Raw genomic sequence first — 24,098 nt, 5'->3', positions numbered from 1 at the left:
TGGAGATTGCTAATACCCAGTGCTGCCAGATGAGAAAAGAGGCACAGGCAAGGGTGATGGGAAAGTAAATGTATTCTTTTAGAAAGTATAAAATAAATTGATCCTAAGTTTTCTGAGGTGATTTGGGAGCATGTATCAAAGGCTTTAAAACATTCATCGTTTATCCAGAGAAAGCATTTCTAGAATTATACCCTCTGAAAATAATTGGATAAGTATACAAAGTTGTGTGTATATAAAGGCTTAGCAAAATGTTATTTACAATAGTGAAAATCTGAAAATAACCTAAATGTTTGCCACATAAGATTATTAAAACTAACTAGTGGCATGTCCATTCATACCATTAAATATTATATAGGAATTATAATTTTGTTGTAAAAGAATGTTTCATGACTCGGAAATCTGTAACAAACTGCTAAGTGAAAAAAGTACATTCAAAAACAAATATGACCCCATTATTAAACACACAAACATATATACATATATATATTTATACAAATACACTATATGTACACATACTGTATATACAATATATAGACATATACTATATAAATAAATATATAGATATCTGATGTATATATTGTTATATGGATTATATATAATGTATTAATAGAGTTATATTTAAGTTAAAGGATTGGGGATGCTTTTTATTTTATATTTCTTTGTTTATATTTTCTAATGCTTCAAAAGAAAATGGCAAAATAAATGCAGCAATGAACAGCAATGAATCAACAGAATAATCACAACAGGATGCTGACCAGCAAGCAGGAGTGCAAGAAACTTATTTTTTATATTTAGTATTAGGAGAAGATCATTTCACTCTAGAAGTCCAAGGCATCCACTATGATTGAACACAAATGGCTTTTAAACTTTTGCTAATATTTAAATAAATCTGTGATGTACATCAGTGTATACAAATATTTGCCTTATTTTCTAAGAATATATTCCAAGATGTAGAATGACCAGGTCCAATAACAATAATATACTTTTGATAGTACAGTTGCTGATTTACAGTAGTCTTGAATTATCCAATACAAAAAAGTTAATCTCTACAAAAATGGATTCTTTTACAAAAATGTCCTTAGAATTATTTTTGAAATGTTATATCAAAATGTTAAAAGTTATCATGTTTGAAAATTTAGTGAGTTCTGAAGCAAACAGTGTTACTAGCTTCTTAGGCATGTTTTTCAACAAGAGTTTATATATTTACTGATTATATACACTAACATGGGGAAAATATTTGACTCAATATATAAGAGGTCCTCTGACCTCTGTGTCCACTGCTCCCACATACTGTCTGCCACAATAAATGATCCATATGTGACTTTCAAATGAATAGAACCAACAGCTGCTTTTTGTTAGCAATGGTCATACTCTCATTCCAAAAAGGGATTATTATGCATCTTATATATCATCATATGGCTCCAGTGATTTCCACTTAATGTCTTTATTTTTATAGCAGCATAGCCCTATAATGTTGCTAATTAAGGAACCAAGTTAGAGTGAACATTGTTTTCATCCTGTAAAATGTCCATGTTCTAAAATATTTCACATATGTGGAGATGAGAGAGTAAAATTTATGCCAGATTTTTTTGAGCCCCTAAGTCTCTTCTCAATAATATGTTAGAATTTAGGCATTTTAAGAAGATACAGTCTCTTTTTTGATGTAAATTTTATTTAAGTCCACATTAAAAATACCTTGGCATGGGCTAAAGTTTAAACAATCCCACAAGCTGAGAGCCAAATCATGAATGAACTCCCGTTCACAATTGCCCACAAAATAATAAAACACCTGGGAATACAGCTAACAAGGGAAGTTAATGACCTCTACAAAGAGAACTACAAACCACTGCTCAAAGAAATCAGGGATGGAGGGGACTCAAGATGGCGCTGTGAGAACAACCCAGGATTGGAGCCCGCGTTGGATTCGCAAACGAGACCCAAACGAAAAGTCAGCAACTACGCAGACGACCAGCGGACAAATCCACAAAGATGGGAAGAAACCAGCGCAAAAAGGAGGAAAACACCCGAAACCAGAACACATTGCCTCCTAGAAAGGACCAAGACTCCTCACCAGCAAGGGAACAAAGCTGGACGGAGAATGACTGTGACGAAATGACAGAATTAGACTTCAGAAGATGGATAATGAGAAACTTTTGTGAGCTAAAAGATCATGTATTAAATCAATGCAAAGAAACTAAGAACCTTGAAAAAAGATTTGAAAAAAGATTCGAGGAAATGATAACAAGAATGGATACCTTAGAGAGGAATATGAATGAATTAAAGGAGCTGAAAAACACAATACGAGAACTTCGCGAAGCAAACGCAAGTTTCAATAGCCGAATTGACCAAGCAGAAGAAAGAATATCTGAAGTCGAAGACCAACTCAATGAAATAAAACGAGAAACCAAGATCAGAGAAAAAAGCGCAAAAAGGAATGAACAAAGTCTCCAAGAAATGTGGGACTATGTGAAAAGACCTAAACTACGTTTGATAGGTGTACCAGAAGGGGACGAAGAGAATGAATCCCAGCTGGAAAATACTCTTCAGGACATCATCCAGGAAAATTTCCCCCACCTAGCAAGACAAGCCAACACTCAATTACAGGAAATACAGAGAACACCACAAAGATATTCCGCAAGAAGAGCAACCCCAAGGCACATAATCGTCAGATTCAACAGGGTTGAAATAAAGGAGAGAATACTAAGGGCAGCCAGAGAGAAAGGTCGGGTCACCCACAAAGGGAAGCCCATCAGACTCACAGCAGATCTCTCGGCAGAAACACTACAAGCCAGAAGAGAGTGGGGGCCAATATTCAACATTCTTAAAGAAAAGAACTTTCAACCCAGAATTTCATATCCAGCCAAACTGAGCTTCAGAAGTGAAGGAAGAATAAAATCCTTTGCGAACAAGCAAGTACTCAGAGATTTTGTCACCACCAGGCCTGCTTTACAAGAGCTCCTAAAAGAGGCACTACACATAGAAAGGATCAACCAGTACCAGCCATTCCAAAATCACACTGAATGCTAAAGAGCTTCAACATAATGAAGAATCTACAACAACTAACAGGCAAAACAGCCACTTAGCATTAAAATGGCAGTATCAAATTCACACATAACAATATTAACCCTAAATGTAAATGGACTAAATGCACCAATCAAAAGACACAGACTGGCAAATTGGATAAAAATCCAAAACCCATCAGTGTGCTGTATCCAGGAAACCCATCTCACATGCAAGGATACACAAAGGCTCAAAATAAAGGGATGGAGGAAGATTTACCAAGCTAATGGAAAGCAACAAAAAGCAGGAGTTGCAATTCTCATCTCTGATAAAATAGACTTTAAAGCAACAAAGATCAAAAGAGACAAAGAAGGCCATTACATAATGGTAAAAGGATCGATAAAACAAGAAGAGCTAACGATCCTAAACATATATGGACCCAACACAGGAGCACCCAGATACATAAGGCAAGTTCTTAATGACTTACATAAGGACTTAGACTCCCACACAATAATAGTGGGAGACTTTAACACTCCACTGTCAATACTAGACAGATCAACCAGACAGAAAATCAACAAGGATACCCAGGGCTTGAACTCAGACCTGGAGCAAGCAAACCTGGTGGACATTTACAGAACTCTCCACCCCAAATCCACAGAATACACATTCTTCTCAGCACCACATCACACCTACTCTAAAAATGACCACATAATTGGAAGTAAAGCACTGCTCAACAAATGCAAAACAACTGAAATCATAACAAACAGCCTCTCAGACCATAGTGCAATCAAGTTAGAACTCAGAATTCAGAAACCGACCCAGAACCGCACAGCTTCATGGAAACTGAACAACTGGCTCTTGAATGTTGACTGGGTAAACAACGAAATGAAGGCAGAAATAAAGAAGTTCTTCGAAACCAATGAGAATGAAAACACAACGTGCCAGAACCTCTGGGACACATTTAAAGCAGTCTCTAGAGGAAAGTATATAGCAATAAGTGCCCATATGAGGAGAATGGAGAGATCCAAAATTGACACCCTATCGTCAAAATTGAAAGAGCTAGAGGAGCAAGATCAAAAAAACTCAAAACCCAGCAGAAGACAAGAAATTACTAAGATCAGAGCTGAGCTGAAGGAGATTGAGACACGAAAAACCCTTCAAAAAATCAATAAATCCAAGAGCTGGTTTTTTGAAAAGATCAACCAAATAGACAGACCACTAGCCAGATTGATTAAAAATAAAAGAGAGAACAACCAAATAGATGCAATAAAAAATGATAAAGGGGAAATCACCACAGATTCCACAGAAATTCAAACCATCATCAGAGAATATTACAAACAACTCTATGCACATAAACTAGTAAGCCTGGAAGAAATGGATAAATTCCTGGACTCCTGTGTCCTCCCAAGCCTAAACCAGGAGGAAGCTGAAACTATGAATAGACCAATAACAAGGTCTGAAGTTGAGGCAGCAATTAAGAGCCTACCTCACAAAAAAAGCCCAGGTCCAGATGGGTTCACAGCCGAATTCTACCAGACACACAAGGAGGAGCTGGTACCATTCCTTCTAAAACTATTTCAAACAATCCAAAAAGAGGGAATCCTTCCCAAATCATTTTATGAGACCAACATCATCCTGATACCAAAACCCGGCAGAGACCCAACGAGAAAAGAAAACTTCAGGCCAATATCCATGATGAACATAGATGCAAAAATCTTCAATAAAATATTGGCAAGCCGATTGCAACAGCAAATCAAAAAACTTATTCATCATGATCAAGTCGGATTCATCCCAGGGATGCAAGGCTGGTTCAACATACGCAAGTCTATCAACGTAATTCACCACATAAACAGACCCAAAAACAAAAACCACATGATTATCTCAATTGACGCAGAGAAGGCATTTGACAAAATTCAACAGCCCTTTATGCTAAAAACCCTCAATAAACTCGGTATCGATGGAACGTATCTCAAAGTAATAAAAGCTATTTATGACAAACCAACAGCCAATATCATACTGAATGGGCAAAAACTGGAAGCATTCCCTTTGAAATCTGGCACTAGACAAGGATGCCCTCTCTCACCACTCCTATTCAATATAGTACTGGAAGTTCTAGCCAGAGCAATCAGGCAAGAAAAAGAAATAAAGGGTATTCAAATAGGAAAGGTGGAAGCCAAATTGTCTCTATTTGCAGACGACATGATAGTATACCTAGAAGACCCCATCGCCTCAGCCCAAAAACTCCTGAAACTGATAAACAACTTCAGCAAAGTCTCAGGATATAAAATCAATGTGCAAAAATCACAAGCATTCGTCTACACCAATAACAGACTTAAAGAAAGCCAAATCAAGAGCGAACTGCCATTCGCAATTGCTACAAAAAGAATAAAATACCTTGGAATACAACTCACAAGGAACATAAGGGACCTCTTCAAGGAGAACTACAAACCACTGCTCAACGAAATCAGAGAGGACACAAACAGATGGAGAAACATTCCATGTTCATGGTTAGGAAGAATTAATATCGTGAAAATGGCTATACTGCCCAAAGTAATTTACAGAATCAACGCTATCCCCATCAAGCTACCATTGACTTTCTTCACAGAACTGGAAAAAACCACCATGAACTTCATATGGAACCAAAAGAGAGCCCGCATAGCCAAGTCAATTCTAAGCAAAAAGAACACAGCGGGGGGCATCACACTACCGGATTTCAAACTATACTACAAGGCTACAGTAATCAAAACAGCATGGTACTGGTACCAAAACAGAGATATAGACCAATGGAACAAAACAGAGGCACCAGAGGCAACACAACATACATACAACTATACAATCTTTGATAAACCTGACAAAAACAAGCAATGGGGCAAGGATTCCATGTTTAACAAATGGTGTTGGGAAAACTGGCTAGCCATGTGCAGAAAGCAGAAACTGGACCCCTTCCTGACACCTTACACTAAAATTAACTCCAGATGGATTAAAGACTTAAACATAAGACCTGGCACCATAAAAACCCTAGAAGGAAATCTAGGCAAAACTATCCAGGACATAGGAGTAGCCAAGGACTTCATGAACAAAACACCAAGAGCATTGGCAACAAAAGCCAAAATAGACAAATGGGACCTAATGAAACTCCACAGCTTCTGCACGGCAAAAGAAACAGTCACTAGAGTGGATCGGCAACCAACAGAATGGGAAAAAATTTTCGCAGTCTACCCATCTGACAAAGGGCTGATATCCAGAATTTACAAAGAACTCAAGCAGATTTACAGGAAAAAAACAAGCCCATTCAAAAGTGGGCAAAGGATATGAACAGATACTTTACGAAAGAAGACATATATGAGGCCAACAATCATATGAAAAAATGCTGATCGTCACTGGTCATCAGAGAGATGCAAATCAAAACCACATTGAGATACCATCTCACGCCAGTTAGAATGGCGATCATTAAAAAATCTGGAGACAACAGATGCTGGAGAGGATGTGGAGAAAAAGGAACACTTTTACACTGTTGGTGGGAGGGTAAATTAGTTCAACCATTGTGGAAGACAGTGTGGCGATTCCTCAAGGCCTTAGAAATAGAAATTCCATTTGACCCAGCAATCCCATTACTGGGTATATATCCAAAAGACTATAAATCGTTCTACTATAAGGACACATGTACACGAATGTTCATTGCAGCACTGTTTACAATAGCAAAGACCTGGAATCAACCCAAATGCCCATTGATAATAGACTGGATTGGAAAAATGTGGCACATATACACCATGGAATATTATGCAGCAATCAGAAATGATGAGTTCGTGTCATTTGTAGGGACATGGATGAATCTGGAGAACATCATCCTCAGCAAACTGACACAAGAACAGAAAATGAAACACCGCATATTCTCACTCATAGGTGGGTGATGAAAAATGAGAACACATGGACACAGAAAGGGGAGTACTAAACACTGGGGTCTATTGGGGGGAAAAGGGGAGGGCCAGTGGGAGGGGGAGGTGGGGAGGGATAGCCTGGGGAGAAATGCCAAATGTGGGTGAAGGGGAGAAGAAAAGCAAAGCACACTGCCATGTGTGTACCTACGCAACTGTCTTGCATGCTCTGCTCATGTACCCCAAAACCTATAATCCAATAAAAAATTAAAAAAAAAATACTCTAAAAAAAAAAAAAAAAAAAAAGAAATCAGGGATGACACAAACAAATGGAAAAGCATTCCATGCTCGTGAATTGGAAGAATCAATATCACGAACATGGCCATAGTGCCCAAAGCAAGTTATAGATTCGATGCTATTACCATTAAACTACCACTGACATTCTTCACAGAATTGGAAAAAACTATATTAAAATTCATATGGAACAAAAAAAGAACCCAACTACCCAAGACAATCCTAGGCAAAAAGAATGGGAGGTATCATATTACCTGACTTTATACTACAGGGCTACAATAACCAAAACAGCATGGTACTGATGCAAAAACAGACACAGTGAGCAATGGAACATAATAGAGAACCCAGAAATAATATCACACACCTACAACTATCTGATCTTCAACAAACCTGACAAAAAGCAATGAGGAAAAGATTTTGTATTTAATAAATGGTGTGAGGATAACTGGCTAGCCACATACAGAAAATTGAAACTGGACCCCTTCTTTACATCTTATACAAAAATCAACTCAATATGGATTAAAGACTTAAATGTAAAACCCCAAACTTTAAAAACCCTAGAAGAAAACCTAAGCAATACCATTTATGACATAGGCATGGACAAAAATTTCATGACAAAGATACCAAAAGTAATTGCAACAAAAGCAAAAACTGACAAATGGGATCCAATTAAACTAAAGAGCTTCTGCACAGCAAAAAAGAAGAGAAGAAGAAGAAGAAGAAGAAGAAGAAGAAGAAGAAGAAGAAGAAAAAGGAGGAGGAGGAGAGAAAGAAAGAAAGAAAGAAAGAAAGAAAGAAGAAAGAAAGAAAGAGAAAAAACAAACTATCCACAGAGTAAACAGACAATTTACAGAATGGAAGAAAATAAATTTTGCAAACCATGCATCTGACAAAGGTCTAATGTCCAGCATTTATAAGGAATTTAAACAATTTTACAAGAGAAAAACAAACAACCTCATTAAAAAGTAGGCAAACGACATCAATAGATACTTCTCAAAAGAAGACACACATGCAGCAATCACATGAAAAAAGCTCAATCAAAACCACAGTGAGATACCATCTCACACCAGTCAGAATGATTATTATTAAAAAGTCAAAAAATAACAGATGCTGGCAAGGTTGTAGAGAAAAAGGATGCTTTTGCACTGCTATTAAGAGTGTAAATTAGTTTAACCATTACGGAAGACAGTGTGGTGATTCCTCAAAGACCTAAAGACAGAAATACTATTCAACCCTGTAATCCCATTGCTGGGTATATATCCAAAGAAATATAAGTCAGTCTGCTATAAAGACACATGCATGCATGTGCTATTCACAATAGCAAAGATGTGGAATCAGTCGAAATGCCCATCAATGAAAGACTGGATACAGAAAATTTGGTACATATATACCATAAAATACTATGGTGCCATTAGAAAGAATGAGATCATGTCCTTTGCAGGGACATGGCTGAAGCTGGAGGCCATAATCCTTAGCAAACTAACACAGGAACAGAAAACCAAATACTGCATGCCCTCACTTATAAACAGGAACTAAATTATGAGAACACATGGACACATAGAGGGGAACAACATACACTGGAGCCTACCAGAGGGCAGATGATGGGAGGGAGAGGATCAGGAAAAATAACTAATGGATACTAGGCTTAGTATCCACCTGGGTGATGAAATCACCTGCACAAGAAATCCCATGACACATGTTTACCTATGTAACAAACCTGCACATCCTGTACATGTGCACCTGAACTTAAAAGTTAAAAAAAAAAAAGTGCTGGGCACAGTGGCCCATGCCTGTCATCCCAGCACTTTGGAAGGCCTAGGCAGGCAGATCACTTGAGGTCAGGAATTCAATGCCAACATGGTGAAACCCCATCTCTACTAAAAATACAAAAGTTAGCCAGGCATGGTGGCAGGTGCTTGAAATCTCAGCTACTCGGGAGGCTGAAGCAGAATCACTTGAACCCGGGAGGCGGAGGTTGCAATGAGCTGAGATTGCACCACTGCACTTCAGTCCAGAACAGGGTGAGACTCCATCTAAATAATAATAATTAATTAAATGCTGATGAAATAATACAAGAAACAAAATCATGAAATGAGAAGGGGGTGAAAGGAATGTGAGAGTGTTCACCACCTTATTTCTCACAGCTCTATGCATGCCATTTGATTATATGGTTTAAAAAATGAAAATTAGCTTTATTGGTTTGGAACTGACAATGAACATGAGTTGCTTTGCTGTCAAACATAGTCAACTTGATTTGGAGAGTAAGTAGGGTAAAAATACAGAGGTTTACAGTCTGAGAGTTGCAGTCAGGACAGATATGGAAATCCTGAAGCTTTGCTAGCCTAAGGCTGCAGTTCCAGACTAAGGTCTGGTTCAAGAGTAGAAGTGAATCAAGTAGAAATTTAACAGAGATTCTGAAAATAAGAGCACCAAAAAAGGACTGATTTAAGCTCTCCATGCAACCCTAGCTGAATACTAAAGTGAATGGGAGACCAGAAAGAACCCAGTAAGTTAAAGTCAGAGGAGACTTGAGAACTGGCTGCAACCTCAAATGCATTCCTCAGCCCACACTTACAAGCTTCAAGCATCTGAATCTAACTCCTGACCAAATAATAAACTGTTCACTATGTGTTTTAGACACAGGGAAAAAAAGATTCAGACAAAAACAATAATTAGGGATAAAAATAAAGTAACTCAGTAGCGACATCAGCATCTATCTCCATATTGTAGGAGAGACAAACTTTAGAGTTTAATTTCAATCAAGCTCCAAAACAGAAAAAAATCCTCAGAAAAATAAAAAGAAGGCAGAGTTGCTAAATATATTATCTAGAATGTCCAGTCTTTCACCAAAAAAATATTAGACATGCAACTCTGGGAAAATGTTAGCATCAAATAAGTTACACAATCCATTGAAATAGGAAACTATGAATTCAAGTTCACATAAACAAATGTAAAATGTAATGAGGAACAGAATCATTATGTTACACTGTTTCAAAGTACCTCTCCGCAAGATACATATTATTACAAATAGAAAAAAGACCAATTTTATGTGGCAGAAGCCTGGCTGACCATACCACCTTAATCCAGTGATCAAAGTAAACTGCAAATTGAAAGGATAAGGCACAAAAGAGGATGCAACAACACTTCTGGGATAATTTTACCAAACACACATAACATGGATTCAATCAAAGAATTATCAAACTTAAAATCAGAACATTCATTCAAACAACTGGCTTATAATTCCTAAAGTGTCAAGGTCATAAAAATGAAAAAAACAAAGATTTATTGGAAAGTGAAGGAGAATAAATACGCATGACAGCGGCAATATTTGATATGATTCTCTTGCTATAAAGAACATTATTGGATCATTTGGAAAAATGTAAATGAAATCTGAGAAGTGTATGTTAGTATTATATCAATATCAATCATTCCCAAATTTAGATGGTTATATTGTGATTATGCAGAAGAATGTTCTTGTGGAAAATACACACAAAAGTCTTAGGGGTGATACAACATAAGGCCAGCTACTCACTTGCACAAATGGCTCAGAAAAATATGTGTATTGAGAAGACAATTTTTCTCTAAATTTGAGATTGTTTCAAAATTTAACATAAAATCAGAGAGTAATCTTCAATCCACTCCACTACACCTGTGGTTGGCAGAATAATGGTCTGCCAAAGATATCCACATCCTAATGCCCAGAACCTGGGAGTATGTTATTTTAGAAGGGGAAAAAGATGTAAAGATATTATTAGATTAAGAGTTTTGAGATGGAGGAGGTTATCATAGATTATCCAAGTGGACTGAATGTAACCACATATCTTTATAAGTGAAAATAGGAGGCAGGAAAGTCAGAGGCGATTTGAGGGCAGATGCAGAGGTCAGAGTGATACAGTTGCTGTGGGTCAGGAGCCAAGGATCATGGGCGGCATCTAGATGCTAGAAAAGGCAGGGAAACAGATTCTCCCCGAGAACCTCCAGAAAGGAGTACATCCTGCCAACACCTTATTAGCTCCAAGATCCACTTTTAACTTCTGATCTTCAAAACTGTAAGATAATCAATTTGTGTTGTTTCACTGCATATGTGGTAGTTTGTTACAGCAACAATAACAAACTAATACAACTCCTTGGGAAAGAAATATCAGGTATTTCTTTTAAAGCAAAAAAATGACTATGTGATTATGTAAACGTTTAATTCATTACATCTCAGTAAAGACTGCAGAATAAAAGCATCATCTATGTAACACATGAAATGATTTTCCTTGCAGCTGGTAAAATAATCTTTTGTAGAGAGAGGCTTTATTTCTAGAGAATGAACATGGGATAAGCACATCGCAAGCAAGATGCACAGAGTTGAGCTGACAAGCTGACCCCATGATTTCTATTATTAGCCATCTTTTTGCTGGGGACAATAAACCATCTCACAGTCTCAGTGGTTTAAACTCCAAACATTTATTTCTTAATTTTGAGCATTGGTTGTGACTCTGCTGAGCCTGGCAGGGCTCCTCTCATCAGCTAGGCTTAATTCAGATATGCCCTATGTGTGTCTCATTTGGAGACCAATGTTGGAGAAGTAGCTGCTATCTAAACATGCTCTCCTTGGGGAGGAGGATGGCAAGAGTGCAAGAAAGTGATGGGCTTCTGATAGAAAAAAAAAAAGGCAACCTGTCACTTCCACTTACCTTTGAAAAGTAGAAAAATGTGCCCTTTCTTTGACACAAACTTGTGTCAAAGCACATGGTTTAGCCAGCATCATTCTCTCCAAAAGGGTGCTCTAAATCTGCATAACTTTATGCCGTAACTCTAAGTTGATTAGGGGAAGAGATCATTCATGAAGAAATGTATTCCTCCCAGCTGTCCACGAGTGAGGAAAGTAGTCTACTTACATGGTTGCTTAAAGGAAATTTACATGTTTACCTAAAGTTTGGTATGTATTAAATAGTTGTTTTCTGTTGTTAAACTTCTTTTTTTTTTTTGAGCTGGAGTTTCGCTCTTGTTACCCAGGCTGGAGTGCAATGGCGCGATCTTGGCTCACCGCAACCTCCACCTCCTGGGTTCAGGCAATTCTCCTGCCTCAGCCTCCTGAGTAGCTGGGATTACAGGCACGAGCCACCATGCCCAGCTAATTTTTTATATATTTAGTAGAGACGGGGTTTCACCATGTTGACCAGGATGATCTCGATCTCTTGACCTCATGATCCACCCGCCTCGGCCTCCCAAAGTGCTGTGATTACAGGCTTGAGCCACCGCGCCCGGCCTCTGTTGTTAAACTTCTCAAAGGAAAAGTAAATTTGCACACTAAAAAGTAATTCACAACTTGACAATATTCTAAGAATTGAAACACTTGATAGAATTCACAAAAATGTTCCTAGAGATGTAACAGTAATGGACAAGCAGAGCTGGCAAAATCAGGTCAAATATCTGTGCACCACATCTGCACTACAGCGTACCATTTTAGAGTACACATTTTCCACAATGAGTAGTCAACACAAATTCAGTTATAAAATACACAAAGTTCACCGGGCGCGGTGGCTCAAGCCTGTAATCCCAGCACTTTGGGAGGCCGAGGCGGGTGGATCACGAGGTCAAGAGATCCAGACCATCTGGTCAACATGGTGAAACCCTGTCTCCACTAAAAACACAAAAAATTAGCTGGGCATGGTGGCGCATGCCTGTAATCCCAGCTACTCAGGGGGCTGAGGCAGGAGAATTGCCTGAACCCAGGAGGCAGAGGTTGTGGTGAGCCGAGATCGCGCAATTGCACTCCAGCCTGGGTAACAACAGCGAAACTCTGTCTCAAAACAAACAACAAAATACACAAAGTTCTTCATCCCACCTAATTTATTTTTTTCTTTTTGTGACAAGGTGAGGCTGCAGTACAGTGGCGACATCACAGCTCACTGAAGCCTCGACCTCCTGGGCTCCAGCAATCCTCCCACCTCAGCAGGAGTCTCCTGAGTAGCTGAGACTACCAGCATGTGTTTGGCTAATTTTAATTTTTTTGTAGAGATGGGATGTCATTATGCTGCCGAAGCTGGTCTCAAACTCCTGGGCCCCAGTGATCCTCCCACCTCAGCCTCCCAAAGTGTTGGGATTACAGGTGTGAGTCAAGGTGCCCAGCCTAATTTCTTATTAGAGGTACTATGTCAAAATTTCACCTACCCTTCAGGACTTGGTTAAAATCTCATCTACCCCACTAACATTAACCTTGTGATGATTTCCTCTCTCCTCTGATTCTTGGGTGTTTTGCTTTAGCCTCTATTATAAATTTTTTATTATGGTTAAGTTTTCACTGGGAGACCTAGAGAAACCCTACTTATTCTACGAGCCCAGCCGAAAAGTTCCTTTTTATCTGAAATCACCCCGACCCTCCCTAACTCTAGTAGTTTATCACTCCCTCCTTTTCTGCTAATGGCAAAATGAGAGTTCTCTCACTTACTTACACACTAAAAAGACTGGGAGTAGGGAAACTAAACATTTGTGAGCTCAATTAAGGCAGAGAATATAAAAATATCTTTTTCATCTTTGGTCCCTAGCATATAAAATAGCATCTAGATCAGAGTTCTCAGCCTCGAAACTGTTGACATTTGAGGCCGGACGATTACTTGTAGCGGGGACTGTCCCATGTATGATAGGATATTTAGCAGTATTGATTCTCAGTCTTGACAACCATAAATCTCTGCAGACATTGCCAAATATTCCCTGGGAGAGAAAATTGCTTCCATTTAAGATTTGTTTATTGAGATAATAGCAGAAATTAAATATCTGTTGACTTGAAGTCAGGAATTGTCTGGGTTTTTTCCTCCCTTTTAGCTCTTCAATATCACCTAGCACTAGAAATAAGTGAAACAAACAGGCTTAAATAAAAAAGTGGTTTATAAGTTTTAAATTGAAAGAAAATCTTCCTTCTGAGCCATTGAAAGTAGAGCTGGCCAGGTGCGATAGCTCACGCTTATAATCCCAACACTTTAGGAGTCCAAGGTGGGTGGATCATCTGAGGTCAGCAGTTTGAGACCAGCCTGGCCAATATGATGAAACCCTGTCTCTACTGAAAATACAAAAATTAGCCTGGCATGGTGGCAGACACCTGTAATCCTAGCTACTCGGGAAGTTGACTCACGAGAATTGCTTGAACCCGGGAGGTGGGGGTTGCAGTGAACTGAAATTGTGCCACTGAACTCCAACCTGGGTGACAGAGTGAGGCTTTGTCCCCGCCCAAAAAAAGGTAGAGCTTACAAGGATGATATACATTCATTCATGAGAGAAATGGCATGATATATTGGTTCATGGTACAAATTCTGGAATGCAACTGGCTGGGTTCAAATCCAGAGAGCATGGGTTTATACACCAGCTCCCAGTGTTCTAGCTCAGCAACCTCAAGCAAGTCATTGAACCATGTAGCAACTCAATGTTCTGATCTTAAAATGAGGACATAAATGATTCCTACCTCATCAAGACTGTGCAAAGGTCATGAGGTTAAGATATGTAAAGTTATTGGAACAGTGCCTGACAAATATCACTTATTATTCATTAAATTGAGTATCTACTCTACACCAGGCATTTTACAAGTAGTAGAGAACAAAAATTTCAAGCCCTCATAGAGATTTAATTCCAAAACACAAGAGGACTACACAGTGGTGCATTGTAAGTGACAGAATGACAGAGCAGCTACTGAGGTCCCATGAGGAGCTGTCCTAGGCAATAGCTAAAGAAAAAAGGGTCTTATAGGGAACTGTTCTGAAGCCAGACCACACTTGATGTGTTTAAGCTATAGCAAAGAGCACAGTGAAAACTGTGAAAGATGTATTGTATTTTGAAGAAGAAAAATGTACAATTGTAAATTCTCTTTGAGGAAAAAAAGACTTAGGAAATTTAAAAATACTACAAAACATGCCAAAAATTTAACAAATGTTTTGTTTGGGTAATGAGACTTTGGGCAATGCATTTTCTTTTTTCTTTTCTATAATACCCAAATTTTGGCTGGACGCAGTCAGTGGCTCACACCTGTAATCCCAGCACTTTGGGAGGCCGAGGCGGGTGGATCATCCGAGCACAGGAGTTCGAAACCAGCCTAGACAACATGGTGAAGCCCCATCTCTACTGAAAATACAAAAATTAGCTGGGTGTGGTGGTGGATGCCTGTAATCCCAGCTGCTGGGGAGGCTGAGGCAGGAGAATCACTTGAACCCAGGAGGTGGAGGTTGCAGTGAGCCAAGATGTGCCACTGCACTCCAACCTAGGCAACAGAGCAAGATGCCATCTCAAAAAAATTAAAGAAAAAAAAAAAAACACGGATTATGGAGAGAGATCCAAGATGTCTGATCGTTAGTAGCTTGGGATTGTGGCTCCCAGTGAAAGTGCAGAAAACGAGAGGATGCCACACTTTTAGATGAATTTTTGTTGCTCACGGACCAGGAGATTCCCAGCGGAGGAGCCCCATGGGTTGTCACTGCGGCTCTTGTGGCCGGCACGGCAGTTCTTGGTGCAGAGTAAATGGAACTGGTTCCCCTTTTGGCTGACATTTGGAGCTCCGGGAAGGTAGAGTTGCCTTTTAAGGAAGCCAGACCAGAGATTTCTGGGCAGAAAAGCACCATCAATCTTAATGCCACTGTTTTAGCCGGTGCAGTAGGTTGCTCAGATTCCGGTGCTGGGAATCAATAAATTGGGCGTCTACTCAGAAACCTAATTAGAAAGGTGGTAATTACAAAGACGACAGATGGATAAATTTATAATGAAGGGAAGAAACCAGACTAAAAAGGCTGAGAATACCCAGAATCAGAATGCCTCTCCCTCTACAGGGGATCAGGGTTCCTCATCAGCAATGAAACAAGGCCTGATGGAGAATGACTGTGTTCCATGAACAGAAATAGGCTTCAAAAGGTGGATGATGAGAAACTTCTGGGAGTTAAAAGAACTTGTTTTAACCCAATGCAAAGAAACTAAGAACTTTGAAAAAAGGGTTGATGAAATGCTAACAAGAATAGACAATATAGAGAGGAATATAAGTGAATTAACAGAGTTGAAAAACACAACACGAGAACTTCGCAAAGTATGCACAAGTTTTAACAGCAGAATTGATCAAGCAGAAGAAAGGATATCAGAGGTTGAAGACCAATTTAATGAAATAAAATGTGAAGATAAGAATAGAGAAACAAGGATAAAAAGGTATAAGCAAAGTCTCCAAGAAATATGGGACTATGTGAAAAGACCTAATCTACGTTTGAAAGGTGTACCTGAATGCGACAAAGAGAATGAATCCAAGCTGGAAAATATTCTTCAGGATATTATTCAGGAAAACTTTCCCAACCTAGCAAGGCAGGACAATATTCAACTCCAGGCAATACAGAGACCACCACAAAGATATTCCTCAAGAAGAACAACCCCAAGGCACATAATCATTAGATTCACCAGGGTTGAAATGAAGGAGAAAATACTAAGGGTAGCCAGAGAGAAAGGTCAGGTTACCCACAAAGGGAAGCCTATCAGACTCACAGCAGATCTCTCAGCAGAAACCCTACAAGCCAGAAGAGAGTGGGGGCCAATATTTAACATCGTTAAAGAAAAGAACTTTCAGCCCAGGATTTCATATCCTGCCAAACTAAGCTTTACAATCGAAGGAAAAATAAAATCTTTTGTGAACAAGCAAGTACTCAGAGATTTTATTACCACCAGGCCTGCTTTACAAGAGCTTCTGAAAGAAGCATTACACATAGAAAGTGACAACCAGTATTAGCCTTTCTAAAAATATACCAAAAAGTAAAGAGCATCAACATAATGAAGAATTTACATCAACTAATTGGCAAAATAGCCAGCTAACATCAAGTGGCAGTAATCCTAAATTTAAATTGACTAAATCCCTTAATCCAAAGATACACCCAAAACCCATCAGTATGTTGCATCCAGACCCATCTTACATGCAAGGATAAATAAAGACTCAAAACCAAGGGATGGAGAAATATTGGTTGGCCATTATTAAGCACAATTGATGGTATAAGGGAGGTTTTCAATACCCATTTTTAGACTGTATTCTAGCCTGGGCAATTAAGTAACACTCCCGTTCTCTCTCCTTCTTCCTCTTCCTCTTTTTTCCTCTTCTTCATTCCTTTTTTTTCTTTCTTTCTCTCTTTCTTACAAAAAAATTATTATTGACTAAGTAACCCTGTTGTGGCATCAAATACTATATCTTATTAATTCTTCTGATTTTTTGTACCCTTTAACCATCCCCACCTCTCCACCACCACCCACCCACCACTCTAAAAACAAACAAACAAACAAAAAACACGAATTATAGTACTGTAGTATTTCTAAAAAATCAAAAAGGCTTTACCAGTGAAAATAATTGTAAATGAAAGAGAATTTTGATTTATACCGGATTATTTATAATATTTCCTTCATTTTGTAGCCAAAATGTATTTTTATTTTATTTAAATGTTTTAATACACACCTAACACAGTTTACTCATTATTATTCCATTCAACATTTCAACACAAAATTTTTTCTGCCTATATATTGAACACAAATTATATCTTTTCAGCTGATGGTTCACAATATAGATGTTTATCTTGTAAAATTTCTTCATGTCTTCTAAGGTGAAAAAAAATGCCATCCACTTAGCAAACATTTTTTCAACTGGGCAGTCAGCAAAAATGTTATGATAATTCACTTAATGGCTCTTTCAAAATAGATCTTTGTGCCAACAAAGTGCCAAAGAAATTGTAGAAATGGGTTCCACATCTAGGAAACAAATGATATGTCTTCACTTATGTCTAAACATTTTCATTCCTATATGTATTTCTTAAATTACATGCCTCAGCTACAACACAATTATAATTTAGCATTTCTATGTCTAATAGCCATTTTTTAAATGATTAAGTTGCCCTTTTGAATTTGACAGAAATATAACTTTTTAAGTTTACCATTTTTGCAGCATCTTTTGGTAATTTTCTTGACACAATACATCTATGCTTTAAAACATATAAAAATTAACATTTCACCATGAACCATAAACAAAGATTGCCAAAATAAAATTATTGACCATGGTTTTAAATGTCTACCCTCAAGAGGCACTTAAAATGTAGCAATGATTTTTCTGTAGTTTCTATTGCTTTGGTTCCCTTAAGAAATGAAGTATAAATCACAGAAATTCTTTACTTCTTAGAGTAGCATAGACATTTAAAAGAGAGAGAGGTATAGGAAAAGAGAAAATAAGCGTGTACATTAAGAGTAATTCAGAGCGTTAGGCACAGTGGCTTATGCCTGTAATCCCAGCACTTTGGGAGGCCAAGCCTGGTGGATCACCTGAGATCAGGAGTTTGAGATCAGCCTGGCCAACAAGACAAAACCCCATCTCTACTAAAAATACAAAAATTAGCCAGGCATGGTGGTGGATGCCTGTAATTCCAACTACTCAGGAGGCTGAGGCAGGAGAATTGCTTGAACCCAGGAGGCTGAGATTGCAGTGAGCTGAGATTGTGCAACTGCACTCCGGCCTGGGTGACAGAGTGAGAATCCGTCTCAAAAAAAAAAAAAAAAAAAAAAAAAGAGTAATTCAGAGAAATTCTTCCTTAAGTTTATTCACCTGGAATTGATAGGACAAAACATTGTTGTAAGCATTATAACTATAGATTTGCAGGGATGGGGGAATGGAGAGATCTTGAATAATTGTGAATGTATATAATTTCCTGTTGCCTCCACACTTTCTTCTATGTTCTTTTTATTTTCTTGCATTTTTACACTGCAGGTGACCTGTAGTGCAGGATTGTGATTGCTAGTGAATACAGAGGGGAGTTCTAAAATTTTTCTCTCTCATCCAACAAAATAAGTCAGTATAAAACATACTTGTCAATAAAAGCTCTGTTTTACAGCTAAAAAACTGTATATATTCTTGAAAATGAACACCAAAATTTTATTTTAGTCGATGCATGGTAAATTCTATTCTTTACAAATATTGTTACTTTCTTTTAAATTTTATATAATATTTGATATATATCATACTATTATCAACAGTGCTTATTTAAAATATTTTTACAATAAAATTATTTATGATAGTTTTTTATCTATTAAAATATCTATATATGTGCAAAAATTCTGTGTTTTATAGCTAGACATGAGACTATGGATACAAAAAGATCTTAATCATTAAGCATATTTTTACATTACATCTTTACATTTTCTGCCAACATAGTATCAGAATATTTTAAGAATAGCTCTTAACAATATTTGACATTTCAAAATACAAAATTTCTATTTTAAAACTAAATATTACTTAAAGTTATTTCCTTTTTTAAACAAATAAAAATCAACAAGAAAAAGCACTCACCCAGTTAGCAATCTTCTTACCTTCCTTTAGTCACATGTCGTACCAAGAATAAGGTATCTATTAACATTTTTCTTCTTTCCATAATTTGCCATTGATTGTGGGTATCTATCCATAAAGATAAATTACGTGAATGCCAGCATGCATAGAAATGTAATTCATAACATATAAATATTAAACCAAAACCTTAGACACCAACCAATGTCATCCCAAGAATATAACACACTTGAGGACAAGCTTGCTCTCAAGCCAACTCTATCAGCAGACACCACTTTTATTTCATGTACTCCCTTTCTCTGGCACTTCTTTTCTTCCTGCTATCACAAACATGATTTTTTTAAAAGCCACTAGCAAGTTAGTAAAAATGGCTTTAATTTATACTTGGTCTACTCATTTGCTACTGCTGCCGTAACAAAACATTACTAATGGGGCGGCTTAAATAAAAACTAATTTTCTCATGGTTCTGTTGGCTGCAAGTTTACTGAGATGCCAGTGGGGTAGGCTTTCTCTGAAGTCCTCAATAGAATCTCTTCCAGGTATTTTCTTACCTTTTAGATAACTGTTCTTTAGATTAGTGATCCCCAACCTTTTTGGCACCAGAAACTGACTTTGTGGAAGAGAATTTTTCCACACAAGTCGGGGGACAGGGGTGTTTCAGGATGAAACTGTTCCACCTGAGATCATCAAGCATTAGATTCTCATAAGGAGCCCACAAACTAGATCCCTTACAAAGTGGTTCACAAGAGGGTTCACGCTACTATGAGAACCCAATGCCTCTGGCTGATCTGACAGGAGGCAGAGCTCAGGCGATAATGCTTGCTGGCCTGCGGCTCACCTCCTGTTGTGCTGCCCAGTTCCTAACAGGCCTAGGACCAAATCTGGTCAATGGTCCAGGGGTTAGAGACCCCTGCTTTAGGTGACTGCCCTTGAGATGATTGGCCTTTTCATATAAGTCATCCACTGAGCACAAGCACCCTGGTGTCTCTCTGCATGGTCTAACCTTCCCTGTTTATAAGGACTCAGGTTGGATATTAAGTTAGGGCCCAACCTAATGGCCTCACTTTAACTTAAACACCCATTTAAAGGCTCTATCTCCAAAAATGGCCACATTCTCAGGTGCTTAGGTATGGGCTGTCACGAGTAAATTTTAGAGGGAAAGAAAGCTCACAGCACTTGGATTTAACAGTAAATTAACAAAGTGAAGACAATTAACTCAGTCAGATTCTGAAACATATCCAGTGGTGAATACATCTTTTCTCCATGATAAAAAAGAGCCATATGGCTCTGAATGGCTCTGAATTTTAATGAAAGAAATAAGAAATATATGGGTTAAGGCTAATCATAAAATAAAAATTTAAAATATAATTCCTTCATTTGGAAGTATTTTACTAATTTTTAAAAACTATTTAAGAAATATTGCCTATGCTTCCACTTTACTAAGCCATAGAATCTATGTAGATTTGACATAGAGAGCCAACAAACGATGCTACAAAGCAATACATGCTTAAGTATGTTAGATAAGCAACAGCTACTTGAGCAACAAAAGTCACAATGTCAGAAAGCTTAGTTCCTATTGCAAAAGAACAAATACTGCAAAAGGACAAAGAGAATGAGATTGTAATTTTAAAGAGTCACTTGCAGTTTTTATTAAATATTGATCATTTCCACAACCTAGAAGTAATTGCTTAGTCATTAGGAAGTTGCTTCTCTTCCCTTTCACCTCTTTGAAAAAAAAGAAAAAAATTTAATTATCTTAGAATTTTTAACATTGAAAACATGAATATATTAAGAGGACAAAAGCTTTGTGGTCAATATGTTTTATTTTAAAATTAATGATGGAGCCATTTACAAAAAGAATTTTCTGTTCTTAAAGCCATTTGGGGGAAATAAAGAAAGATTGTAAGATTTTCTTCTCATCAAACTATCGAATAATGCCTTCATAAAATTTTCTTACATAGATGTAAATAAGTTATCTTAAATATACAAGTACTGTTTTTGACCAATAGATACATTACTAAACAGATACATGTGTCTCCTAGTTTCATATACCTAAGCTTTTTAAGTAACGGGAAAAAATCCATACATGAAAGAAACAGAAGGGATCCATTTTACAGTGTGAAGAATCCTTTTATAGTTTGGATATTCACCAATAATTTACATGTTCATTTAAGTTTTTATGCACATGGCCTGCTTAAAACAAAGTACACACATTCCATATTACAAAGATGAAAACATTATTCAATTATGATTCATACATTTAATAAAAATTCTTTTGTGTCTAAACTTAAGACTAAACATCCGTATGTATATGTGATTATTTTTCTTCCTTCTCACCTATGCTTTTCATATGGAATTTATGAATAAAAAGTATTTCTAAAATGTGAATAAAGAAGTAGAATAACAAAAACTGAAAAAAATACCTACTCATAATTTTTAATTGCTCTTAAAATTATAGAGAAAATATCTTGTATGTTAGTTAAATTCATTAAGCTATAAATTATTAGCTATAAATTATAAGTTAAATTCATTCACTATATATTAAATTTCTGAACATTATATTTGATTTTCTCATTAACTATTAAAAATCAGAACTTCATATTTATACATGAAAATGGTTTTTCCCCTGGATGTAAATAGAGTGCACTTAAGAATTCTGAACACTTACCAAACTAAAGCTAGCTAATGAAATGTTAACAATAATATTAAAAACATGAATAAAATCCATACCTTAATAATATCTAAAGACAATGAAAGGATATGTGTGAATGAATCATCTTTTTCCAACTCTATCGCCTATATGTTTTATTAATGGCTATATTATAAGTGCTTAAATCCCTGTCCTGGCACACTTCCAATGCTCCTGCCTCTGGTAGTTTATTTGTATACTCCGTGCATCTGTAGCCCTTATGTTGACTGAACCCACAAACAGAGAAAATCAAAAATCCCTATACAGATTTGTATGTAATTACCCCTATATCTGAGCCTATTCCATCCTTGCACCTTGGGGCTTAGGCTTTGACCCTTATACTCAAACCCCACACAATTGTTAAAAGACATGCAGTATCACTTACACAGTAAAACCATGGAGAGAAGCATATTCCTCAGCTGTGAATCCATACACATCTTCACAAGATAATTCCACACCTTGCTGAAGAAGACTTCTTTGTAGACATCTTAGTTCACCACTGACAGCAATAATAAGAGCTGTTCTGGAGCAAGAGATAGAAATGAATGCCCATTTAAAGATCTTACACAAGTCAGTCTTCTCAGTTTAACACTCAAATGTAGGACCTCTATCAGAAGGAGTCAAGGCAAGAATGTAAAAAGTACAGCAGATCTGCTCAAAAAAGTATGCCAACCACAGATCATATAATGGGGTCTAAACATGAATGGCACCTAGGAAGCAGCTGGCTCAATCCTTTTCAATCTCTTCTCCCTGGTAGCCCAGTGTTTTAAAAAACATGTCTCAAAATTCCATGAAGGAGTGTGTCTGGGATTTTAGGTCCCCTGACCCCACATAACTACAACAGTTGGTCTTCTATGTAAGAATCTAATGTTAAATTCTAATAATAAATGATAAATGAATAATAATAACAACCAATCAACCAGGTCCAACTATTTGATTTTATAAAGGGAAAAACAAATCCTGAGAGCTAAGGTAATTTGTCCAAAAGCATGTGAGCATACATCTTATGGTTCTTATAGTTCTATATTTTCCAAATATATATATATTTGTTTTGTGTACACACACACAAACACATACACAGACACACACATACACATACACACATATGCATATAATCCTATTAGGTAGGTATAGTTATGTGCTATTTTATTTAACTTTATTAATTATACCTTTGATAGTTATATGCAGCATTCACATCAGCCCCTTTGTCCAGAAGAAATTTTAGCATTTTTGGATTACTTTTAATAACAGCAAGTAATAGTGGAGTATACCCATCCTGAAAAAATTATTTCAAAATGATTAAAATATTGTACCAAATTTTCATGTTTTTTAGATTTAAGTTCAACTTAAAATATTTGTGCATGAGAACTTCTGAATGTACACTTTAACTCTTAAAAGATTTTAACACATAATAAAATATGATTTCAAAGACCAAGAAAACAAATCAGTGTTGAGCCAAAAAAATTAAAGTTTCCATTTTAGGCTTAATTCAAATTGTAGGCAAGAGCAGCCTAGAATAAGGAAGTGATGAGCACTTAGCATTTAATGTAATTATTGCATACCATCAATTCACATTTCATAATGTTGTATGTTCAGATTTCCATTGAGTTTCATTTAAACCTCCAAGGCTGGCATTTATTTTGGCTGTCGTGTAGACAAGATATCAGTAAACTAAAGTATCATTATGCTTTCTTAAAAAATTCATCGGGTATGCATAATGCCTCAATAGAAGACTCAGATTAATTTTAATATTATGTGATGTTAATTCAACCATTATTATTAATGAGTATATTAACAAAATAGAAAAAAGGTGGGTTTTATGATTTTTATCAATACCCAGTTATAAGAGAATTAAATATTCCTCATTTGTTATGACCCTTTAAACAATTATAGTTGTTAAATATAGTCTTACTTTGTAGGTCAGAAT

At 37.0% G+C, this 24,098-nt stretch overlaps 1 protein-coding gene across 1 annotated transcript in view; it reads right to left on the bottom strand.

Moving 5' to 3' along the window:
• ANKRD7 (ankyrin repeat domain 7) overlaps nucleotides 1–24,098 on the bottom strand; it is a 137,230-nt gene that overhangs the window by 102,270 nt on the left and 10,862 nt on the right. The window contains 4 exon segments of the mRNA XM_035254214.3: nucleotides 19,509–19,593; nucleotides 22,557–22,602; nucleotides 22,604–22,694; nucleotides 23,341–23,447. Coding sequence (XP_035110105.1) covers nucleotides 19,509–19,593; nucleotides 22,557–22,602; nucleotides 22,604–22,694; nucleotides 23,341–23,447 — 329 coding nt within the window.

This window comes from Callithrix jacchus, chromosome 11, assembly GCF_049354715.1.
Source record: "Callithrix jacchus isolate 240 chromosome 11, calJac240_pri, whole genome shotgun sequence".
NCBI classification, from domain to species: Eukaryota; Metazoa; Chordata; class Mammalia; order Primates; family Cebidae; genus Callithrix; species Callithrix jacchus.
This window is presented reverse-complemented; position numbering and strand designations above follow the sequence as displayed.